This window comes from Festucalex cinctus, chromosome 1, assembly GCF_051991245.1.
Source record: "Festucalex cinctus isolate MCC-2025b chromosome 1, RoL_Fcin_1.0, whole genome shotgun sequence".
NCBI lineage: Eukaryota > Metazoa > Chordata > Actinopteri > Syngnathiformes > Syngnathidae > Festucalex > Festucalex cinctus.
This window is the reverse complement of record NC_135411.1, coordinates 27,005,562-27,015,324: the sequence shown is the minus strand read 5'-3', so window position 1 is coordinate 27,015,324 and position 9,763 is coordinate 27,005,562. Positions and strand designations below refer to the sequence as shown.

General features: G+C 39.5%; 1 protein-coding gene across 1 annotated transcript in view; it reads left to right on the top strand.

Moving 5' to 3' along the window:
• The first annotated feature begins 2,531 nt into the window (after positions 1 to 2,531).
• The window catches only part of LOC144022130 (myosin heavy chain, fast skeletal muscle-like), a 9,971-nt gene continuing 2,739 nt past the window's right edge, over positions 2,532 to 9,763 (top strand). The window contains exons 1-29 of the mRNA XM_077526653.1: positions 2,532 to 2,732; positions 2,823 to 3,045; positions 3,237 to 3,380; positions 3,466 to 3,622; positions 3,719 to 3,746; positions 3,827 to 3,941; positions 4,027 to 4,119; positions 4,232 to 4,295; positions 4,400 to 4,498; positions 4,610 to 4,713; positions 4,798 to 4,936; positions 5,038 to 5,156; positions 5,237 to 5,386; positions 5,468 to 5,638; positions 5,723 to 6,029; positions 6,136 to 6,206; positions 6,282 to 6,369; positions 6,457 to 6,574; positions 6,678 to 6,801; positions 6,894 to 7,030; positions 7,140 to 7,395; positions 7,532 to 7,774; positions 7,868 to 8,044; positions 8,175 to 8,320; positions 8,412 to 8,502; positions 8,583 to 8,972; positions 9,059 to 9,185; positions 9,259 to 9,377; positions 9,514 to 9,710. Coding sequence (XP_077382779.1) covers positions 2,842 to 3,045; positions 3,237 to 3,380; positions 3,466 to 3,622; positions 3,719 to 3,746; positions 3,827 to 3,941; positions 4,027 to 4,119; positions 4,232 to 4,295; positions 4,400 to 4,498; positions 4,610 to 4,713; positions 4,798 to 4,936; positions 5,038 to 5,156; positions 5,237 to 5,386; positions 5,468 to 5,638; positions 5,723 to 6,029; positions 6,136 to 6,206; positions 6,282 to 6,369; positions 6,457 to 6,574; positions 6,678 to 6,801; positions 6,894 to 7,030; positions 7,140 to 7,395; positions 7,532 to 7,774; positions 7,868 to 8,044; positions 8,175 to 8,320; positions 8,412 to 8,502; positions 8,583 to 8,972; positions 9,059 to 9,185; positions 9,259 to 9,377; positions 9,514 to 9,710 — 4,178 coding nt within the window. The 5' untranslated portion in view covers positions 2,532 to 2,732; positions 2,823 to 2,841. The remainder of the gene's footprint in view (positions 2,733 to 2,822; positions 3,046 to 3,236; positions 3,381 to 3,465; positions 3,623 to 3,718; positions 3,747 to 3,826; positions 3,942 to 4,026; positions 4,120 to 4,231; positions 4,296 to 4,399; positions 4,499 to 4,609; positions 4,714 to 4,797; positions 4,937 to 5,037; positions 5,157 to 5,236; positions 5,387 to 5,467; positions 5,639 to 5,722; positions 6,030 to 6,135; positions 6,207 to 6,281; positions 6,370 to 6,456; positions 6,575 to 6,677; positions 6,802 to 6,893; positions 7,031 to 7,139; positions 7,396 to 7,531; positions 7,775 to 7,867; positions 8,045 to 8,174; positions 8,321 to 8,411; positions 8,503 to 8,582; positions 8,973 to 9,058; positions 9,186 to 9,258; positions 9,378 to 9,513; positions 9,711 to 9,763) is intronic.

Sequence of the window (9,763 nt, the reverse complement as noted above, 5' to 3'; positions counted from 1 at the left end):
AAAAAAAAAAAAAGGTTGGTTCAAGTGAAGAATTATTGTTTACATCAACATGAAATAATCAGGTCATACGAAGTCACTCAGTGTAGTTGCTGTGAAGTCAAATATTTTAGATGTGATATCTGGACATCATTTTTTTGTTTAAGCTGGGTAAAACTTTTAACAGTGTAGTCTTACAACAGACTATCAACATCAGTTGTTGACTTAACAATGCAGTCCGGTATAAATACTTTGTCTTGAATTTAAGACTTGATTGAAAGACATACTTACTAAATTCACACCAAAAAAAAAAAAAAAAAAAAGGTGAAAATTAAACTTTGGTGATTAGTTTTACAGTATACCAAATCATACCTAAAAATGTAAAAGTAGGTGCCAATGCCCTGTAGGCAGATACATTAAGTAAATTGGAGGGCCTCCTAATTTTTTCTTATATAAGAGCTTAGAAAGTTTGCCAAAGTGAAGCAACAATGAGTTTGAGTGAAAGGCAGCAGTGACACATGTATCATGCAGCATTAACAGATGTCAGCGACTTACGGTGGTATCATGTACAGCAAGTGGATTGAGTTCATTAGGCTTGTGTAGAACTTATTTTGGGCCTCATCTCAAATGAGTTGCCAAGTGTTTACTTATCCATTTAGGGACTCACATAGCTGCCGACTGTGCTTGTATAGGTAGAACCTCAACTTTAATTTTATTGCAGGAATATGAGATGCCTGGCATATAAGTAACTGAAGACCATTTATGTCTGGCTGTGTTTCCAAAATTAAATATGAAGCAAGGCGGTATGGAGGGATGATGGAGAATTAGGTAATAAGTGTACTTATTTGCTCATTTAGAAATGGTGCGCAACAGATGAAGAGACTAATATAATATATTGAAAATTAACTATCCTATACTTTGAAACTAGTTTACTGGTCAAACCAGCTTGAAGAGAGGTTACAAGCACAGAAACATGTTGGTTAAGAATAGATTTACAATTCAGCCGTAATTCATTAGTGTTGCATATACATTTCAGTGAGAAGTGAGAGCAGAGGTAGAAAATAGTTTTTATGAAATCTCCAGGGAGGGCGGGAGCGGCTTCCTTTCATTACAAAGATTTAAAACATGCAAGTGTCCTGCAACTTAACACCAAAGGAATTCAGACGAGTCTTCCAGCCACAAACTGTCCTCTCCTTCAAGCTATCACAGATTAAAGAAGATTGATGTTAATGACATGTTGCAATGTCCTTTTAAATCAAGAACTACATTTATTGAAAGCATGCACAAACAATATTCTGGCTATTTCATGAATGATATCAATGGACTTCAGCAACAATATCACTTTCATGTCTGCACTAAGTGGTAACTATGATCCTTCATCCTGAGCTGCAGCACATTTGTACCTCAATAACTGTCATGGGGAGGAATGGGTTTGTGTCTTTCTCATGGAATAATTCAACTACATACTTACAATACATACATAAGGTATTATTTCTGTATAGTTCTATATTATTTAATCGCCATTTTGGTGTTTATTTGTTACCTTTTGTGGAAATTAGCTATATAAGCATCTCATGTATACTTTAATATATGCATTTCATGCACATCCCATTGACAAAAGTGATTAAAAGTGAGAGTAGCAATAAAGTCACGATTTAGAAAATAAGTGTTGTATTCTATACTTGTGTTTTAACCATACAGTATTGGTCTTTTTAACTACAAGTACATTTTTTCAATGTGATCAAAGATGATTTATATATATATTCAGAATGTTTTTCCCAAATACTGTATATTTGAATTGAATGAGTGCATTGTAGAAAATATAAGGTTGGACTTTCACATGGGATCGATACCGTTAAAGCAGATGGTGTAACTTCACACTGCATTTTTCAAATTCTAACAACAAATGTCCCAGTCACCAAATAGGCAACAGGACGAAAAGGGGCCATGACCAAACTTGAGCGAGCAACTCCTGCTGACCAAGCACCCCAACCCTCTATAAAAGTGACAGCCCTGCACTACTTCAGGAACTGGTAGGCTTCCGACACAGGTGAGTGTGTGGATGTGGGTTTCAGTTATGTTGACTCATCAGTTGATATTTTGATTAGTTTGAGGTCATTTCAGATCTATACATCCTGATTAAATGTTCTTCTTTGTGATGCCTTATGAACCCAAAATTTATTTTACATGATTACAGGACTGTATCAGAAAATTAGAATATTGTGGTAAAGTCCATTATTTTCTGTAAAGCAATTAAATAAGCAAAATGCCACACATTCTGGATTCATTACTACTCAACTGAAATATTGCAAGCCTTTTATTGTTTTAATATTGCTGATTATGGCATTCTCAGACAAATATCTTATCTCAAAATATTAGAATATTTTCTCAGACCAAGTAAAAAAAGAAGAAGCCATAATCAGCAATATTAAAACAATAAAAGGCTTGCAATATTTCAGTTGATTTGTAATGATTCCAGAATGTATGGCATTTTTGCTTATTTAATTGCATTACAGAAAATAATGGACTTTACCACAATATTCTAATTTTCTGTGACAGTCCTATATATGTGAAAGACTTGGCTGAATGCAGTTAATAACTAAGAGTTATGTGCATGTACTATAACTACCTCACACTTCATGATTCTACTCGATTCTGGACTGAATGTATAAAATGATTGAAAGTGTTTTTTTTACAGCATCGCGAGACTCTATTGGACACAGTAACCTTGATTCATTATTTTGAACGAGATAGAGGTAAAATAGCATGCATACATTAAATTCAGTAACGTTTTAGTCATCTGGAAGCAAAATCAAACAGTCAGGGCCATTTTATTACTTTTGCAGTCTCCACCAAAGCACCACCATGAGCACCGATGCAGAGATGGAGCAGTATGGCGTTGCAGCCATTTACCTCAGGAAGCCAGAGAAGGAGAGGATTGAGGCTCAAGCGGCTCCCTTTGATGCCAAAAGTGCCTACTTTGTGGTTGATCCAGCTGAGATGTACTTGAAGGGTAAACTCACAAAGAGGGACGGTGGAAAAGCCACGGTTGAAACTGATGGTGGAAAGGTAGGCAACTGGTTGTATTACCGGTACATCTACTAACAATCTTCCAGTTCTCATTAATGCAAGGCAATTTTGATATAGTGTGATATTGTTCTTGTTTCTTACACTTTACAGAATTTCTTGAATGATTTCAGTTTTACTCTCAACAATACTCCAAAGAATTGTATGAAGACTAATCCTATACCATTTTTCAGACTGTCACTGTGAAAGAAGATGACATCCACCCCAGAAATCCTCCTAAGTTTGATAAAATTGAGGATATGGCCATGATGACCCACCTCAACGAACCATGTGTATTGTATAACCTCAAAGAGCGTTATGCGTCATGGATGATCTACGTGAGTTTTCATTTTATTGCAAGAACATAGTATTTCATCATCATTATGTATTTACACTGTTAACATCTCATCTGTGCTTTTTCAGACCTACTCCGGCCTGTTCTGCGTCGTGGTGAACCCCTACAAGTGGCTTCCAGTGTACGACGCTACATGTGTCGCAGCATACAGAGGAAAGAAGAGGATTGAGGCACCACCCCATATCTTCTCTATCTCTGATAACGCCTATCAGTTCATGCTCACGGGTAAGATGCCACGTGACTTTAATTTAAGGAACTATAAATGTTGAAAACATTGAATGAATGTTGAGTGAAATTGTGTCAATTATGCTCATATTACAGATCGTGAGAACCAGTCTGTTCTGATTACGTGAGTATAGCAAATGTCAGATACAATTTTTATTTATAGGAAATAAGGTCAAAATCTTATTTTTGTTTTGTCTAATGCAGTGGAGAATCCGGAGCAGGAAAGACTGTCAACACCAAGCGTGTCATCCAGTACTTTGCAACAATTGCAGCTATTAGTTCCAAGAAGGCTGAACAAGCTACATCAGGCAAAATACAGGTAAATAAGATACCTGCTGTACTGTATATAATAAGTGAATTGGGAGAAATAATTCACTTCACTATTTAAAATTATCTTTTGTAAGGGCTCTCTTGAGGACCAAATTGTTGCAGCCAACCCTTTGCTGGAGGCCTATGGTAATGCCAAAACTGTGAGGAATGACAACTCATCTCGTTTTGTGAGTAAACCAAACCGTCTTTGGTTTGTTTAAATCTCTCAATACGTTTTCCATATTTACTAAAGCAAAAAGCTTCTGCTGTGCTCAAAAAATGATATGTTATATGTTTTAGGGTAAATTCATTAGAATCCACTTTGGCTCCAGTGGAAAGCTTGCCTCCGCTGATATTGAAACATGTGAGTTGAAACAATGGCAAATACAAGTTATGGTACAAAGCAGGACAATAATAACAATATAGCTAAAATATTACCACACTCTAACATTTAATTACTTCTCTTAGATCTTCTGGAGAAGTCCCGTGTCACTTTCCAGTTGTCTGCTGAGAGGAGCTACCATATCTTCTATCAGCTGATGACTGGACACAAGCCTGAGCTGCTAGGTAAATCAGGATTATGAGGAAAAATGTGGATTATGATAATATCAAAAAGAAAATGGCCCTCTTGAAATTCTTGAATTGTTATGTCAACCTGTGCTTTTTAAAATTTGGTAGAGGGTCTTCTGATCACCACCAACCCATATGACTACCCGATGATCAGTCAGGGTGAAATCACTGTCAAGAGCATCAATGATGTCGAGGAGTTCATTGCAACAGATGTAAGGATACAATTAAAAAAAACTATTAGAGAGGTTTGTTCAATTATGAGAATTTAAAAAAATGATTTAAAATGTACATTACAGACAGCTATTGACATCCTGGGATTCACTGCAGAAGAGAAACTTGGCATCTACAAGCTGACTGGTGCTGTGATGCATCATGGCAACATGAAATTCAAGCAGAAGCAGCGTGAGGAACAGGCTGAGCCTGATGGCACTGAGGGTATGTCTTGGATATTATAGGAAGTGAAATGCGTCAAGGGTTGAACAAAAAGCTTCCTTCTGTACATGTCTAAGCTCACTGTTAAATTATATTTTTGTTAGTGGCTGACAAGATTGCCTATCTTATGGGCCTGAACTCAGCTGATATGCTGAAATCTCTGTGTTACCCCAGAGTCAAAGTTGGTAACGAGATGGTGACCAAAGGTCAGACCGTCCCACAGGTAAGTCAAATCATATTGAGACTCCATATCTATTTCCATATTGAAACTCCAAAATTGCAAACCTATCATCTCCATACTAGGTCAACAATGCTGTCTCAGCCTTGTGCAAGTCCGTCTATGAGAAAATGTTCTTGTGGATGGTCATCCGCATCAATGAGATGTTGGACACAAAGCAGCCAAGGCAGTTCTTCATTGGGGTGTTGGATATTGCTGGATTTGAGATTTTTGACGTGAGTCTTCACATATTTTATGTCAAATTAAATCTACATACTGTAGATCACTCAACTGATTCATCGGTGCACTGTATGTAGTTCAACAGCTTGGAGCAACTGTGCATCAACTTCACCAATGAGAAACTGCAACAGTTTTTCAACCAACACATGTTTGTCCTGGAGCAAGAGGAATACAAGAAAGAAGGCATTGAATGGGAATTCATTGACTTCGGTATGGACTTGGCTGCTTGCATTGAGCTTATTGAGAAGGTGAGCCCAATCTCTCAGACCAGATTCAATTTGATTAAAAGTCTGTTCATTTCTGACACTTTCTATTTTGTCAATTTACTGCAGCCAATGGGCATCTTCTCCATCCTTGAAGAGGAGTGCATGTTCCCCAAGGCCTCCGACACAACCTTCAAGAACAAGCTGTATGATCAGCATCTTGGCAAGACCAAGGCCTTTGAGAAGCCAAAGCCTGCAAAGGGCAAGGCCGAAGCCCACTTCTCATTGGTCCACTATGCTGGTACTGTGGACTACAATATTAGTGGCTGGTTGGACAAGAACAAGGACCCACTGAATGACTCCGTTGTCCAGCTGTACCAGAAGGCAGCAAACAAACTGCTGGCTATGTTGTACTCCACCCATTCTTCAACTGAAGGTAAAACCATCTGAGATATAAATGCAGAAGGGTAAACACTATGAAGGTCCCTGTTTAAATAATGGAAATATGGACCTATTCTACCTGCAAATGTTTTGATACACAGAATCTGGTGCAAAGAAGGGTGGTGGAAAGAAGAAGGGTGCTTCCTTCCAGACTGTGTCTGCTCTTTTCAGAGTAAGTTTTCCATAAGAGCTGCTCATATTGGAAAGTGGCTGACCAGTGACCAGTGATCATTTTGCTGATCCACAGGAGAACTTGGCTAAGCTGATGACCAATTTGAGGAGCACCCACCCTCACTTTGTACGCTGCCTGATTCCCAACGAATCAAAGACCCCAGGTTAAATGAACTTGACCTTGATTTTGGGGGCATGCATTGCAAACAATTAATAGCAAGATAACTAGCGATATGAATTGATAATTGCAGGTCTCATGGAGAACTTCTTGGTCATCCACCAGCTGAGGTGTAATGGTGTGCTTGAAGGCATCAGAATCTGCAGGAAGGGCTTCCCCAGCAGAATCCTCTATGGTGATTTCAAGCAGAGGTAGCTGGAAATTTCATAAAATGTCTTCACTTATTCGTGAAAGAATATATTTCAAGATTTGAAGAAAATGTGCTTTACTTAACTTTCCAGACTTCTTTTGCAGGTACAAAGTATTGAATGCTAGTGTCATCCCTGATGGCCAGTTCATTGATAACAAGAAGGCTGCAGAGAAACTGCTGGGCTCCATTGATGTGGATCACACTCAGTATAGATTTGGACACACGAAGGTGCCTTTCCAGAGTACAAATAGAGATCACATGCATATAATCTACGGTATACATATTTGCTAATGACTCATTTACTTCAATTGCTGTCCTAGGTGTTCTTCAAAGCTGGTCTGCTGGGCACACTGGAGGAAATGAGAGATGAGAAACTGGCTGAGCTGGTGACAATGACTCAGGCTCTCTGCAGAGGATATGTGATGAGGAAAGAGTTTGTTAAGATGATGGAGAGGAGGTATGTCTAAGCTGCTTATTATGCAGGTATTTACTGTCTATCTAACCAAGAGCAGTCACAAAGAAGGTATACTGCAATAAAATGTCCATGTGTACGTTTCTACCCCCAGAGAATCTATCTTCAGCATCCAGTATAATCTCCGTTCATTTATGAATGTGAAAAACTGGCCATGGCTGAAGCTGTACTTCAAGATCAAGCCTCTCCTGAAGAGTGCTGAGACTGAGAAAGAGTTGCAGCAGATGAAGGAGAATTATGATAAGATGCAATCAGACCTGGGTACTACATTGGCCAAAAAGAAAGAACTGGAGGAGAAGATGGTTTCCCTGCTGCAAGAAAAGAATGACCTGCAACTGCAAATAGCTGCGGTAAATAGAGTGTAGTACAATGAATGCTTTGCAAATGCCTTCTCTAAATGCAATCTCTCACTCTGCCATGAACATACAAATATAAAATGTATATTATTCTGATAAATAAGTGTATAACTTCTTGGTTTATATATAGGAAAGTGAGAACCTCTCAGATGCTGAGGAGAGATGTGAGGGACTCATAAAAAGCAAAATCCAGCTTGAGGCTAAATTCAAAGAGACAACTGAGAGGCTGGAAGATGAAGAAGAAATCAACGCTGAGCTTACAGCTAAGAAGAGGAAGCTGGAGGACGAATGCTCAGAGCTGAAGAAAGATATTGACGACTTAGAACTCACGTTGGCTAAAGTGGAGAAGGAGAAACATGCCACTGAAAACAAGGTCAGCTTTATTTTGTTTCTCATTTAAAATAAATATTTGAAAGGTATACTAGTGTACAAAGACATACATATTAAAGTTATCATAATATTTCAGGTGAAAAACCTGACAGAGGAGATGGCATCTCAAGAGGAAACTATTGCCAAGTTAACAAAGGAGAAGAAAGCCCTCCAGGAGGCCCACCAGCAAACACTGGATGATCTTCAGGCAGAGGAAGACAAAGTCAATACTCTGACCAAGGCCAAGACAAAGCTGGAACAGCAAGTGGATGACGTAAGCACACCGTTGCGCTGACATAAATGATTTGCCTTGTAATGACGAGGTGAATCTTGGCAGTGTCTGCCATCGGTGTTATATCATTTAAAGATCGTAACTCATTTAAATTAAACATGACATGCAACAGCTTGAGGGATCATTGGAGCAAGAGAGGAAGCTGCGCATGGACCTTGAGAGAGCCAAGAGGAAGCTTGAAGGAGATCTGAAACTGGCCCAGGAATCCATAATGGATCTGGAGAATGACAAACAGCAATCAGATGAAAAACTGAAGAAGTAAGTGAAAGAATCAAATGGTAACCTCTAATAGGTTCCTGCTGCAAACAGAAATAAAATAATGCACACATTTTTTCTTTTCTTCTTAAAGGAAAGACTTTGAGACCAGCCAGCTGCTCAGCAAGATTGAGGATGAACAGTCTCTTAGTGCTCAGCTCCAGAAGAAGATCAAGGAACTTCAGGTACATTGGTTATTTTATGAGAGTTGACATATGAAAGCCTTATTGTGTTTTAGCTAATACACTGATTTGTTCAAACCTAGGCTCGCATTGAAGAGCTGGAAGAGGAGATTGAGGCTGAGAGGGCTGCCCGAGCCAAGGTGGAGAAGCAGAGGGCCGACCTTTCCAGGGAACTGGAGGAGATCAGCGAGAGGCTGGAGGAAGCTGGTGGAGCAACAGCCGCGCAGATTGAGATGAACAAGAAGCGCGAGGCGGAGTTCCAGAAGCTGCGTCGTGATCTTGAAGAGTCCACCCTGCAGCATGAGGCTACGGCAGCCGCTCTCCGCAAGAAGCAGGCGGACAGCGTTGCAGAGCTGGGCGAGCAGATCGACAACCTTCAGCGTGTCAAGCAAAAGCTGGAGAAGGAGAAAAGCGAGTACAAGATGGAGATTGATGACCTCTCCAGCAACATGGAGGCTGTTGCGAAATCCAAGGCAAGAATAATGTATGAAAGGAAATCATTTTGATCTGAATTATCACATACTAAATGTGGAAAATCCATTACACTTTCTGATGATAGAGCAACTTGGAAAAAATGTGCAGAACGCTTGAAGACCAATTTGGAGAGCTCAAAACCAAATATGATGAGAATGTTCGTCAGCTGAATGATATCAATGTACAGAGGGCAAGACTCCAAACTGAAAATGGTATGTCAGGTGTGGTCAAACTGCGATGAAATTTGCAATATTTTTCAAATAATACTCCTAATTTGTCATTCAGGTGAGTCTGCACGTCAGCTTGAGGAGAAAGAAGCCCTTATTTCTCAGTTGACCAGAGGCAAGCAGGCTTTCACTCAGCAATTGGATGAGCTCAAGAGGTTGAATGAGGAAGAAATTAAGGTATAAAACTGAGTTCTTTTGACTCACAGGATGCCATCCTCTTCTTATAGCATGAGACTTGCTACAAAATAAATCCGGGAAAAGATTTTTGGCCCATACTGAGGCAAATTAAATTTGATATTGTTGGGTTCATTAGGCCAAGAATGCCCTGGCTCACGCTGTTCAGTCTGCCCGCCATGACTGCGATCTGCTCAGAGAGCAATATGAAGAGGAGCAGGAGGCTAAAGCTGAGCTGCAGCGAGGAATGTCCAAGGCCAACAGTGAGGTGGCACAATGGAGATCAAAATATGAGACTGATGCTATCCAGCGCACTGAAGAGCTGGAGGAGGCCAAGTAAGTAATTTAGTCACCTTTAATTGTGTGTTAAGAGTAGCTAATTTTCTGCA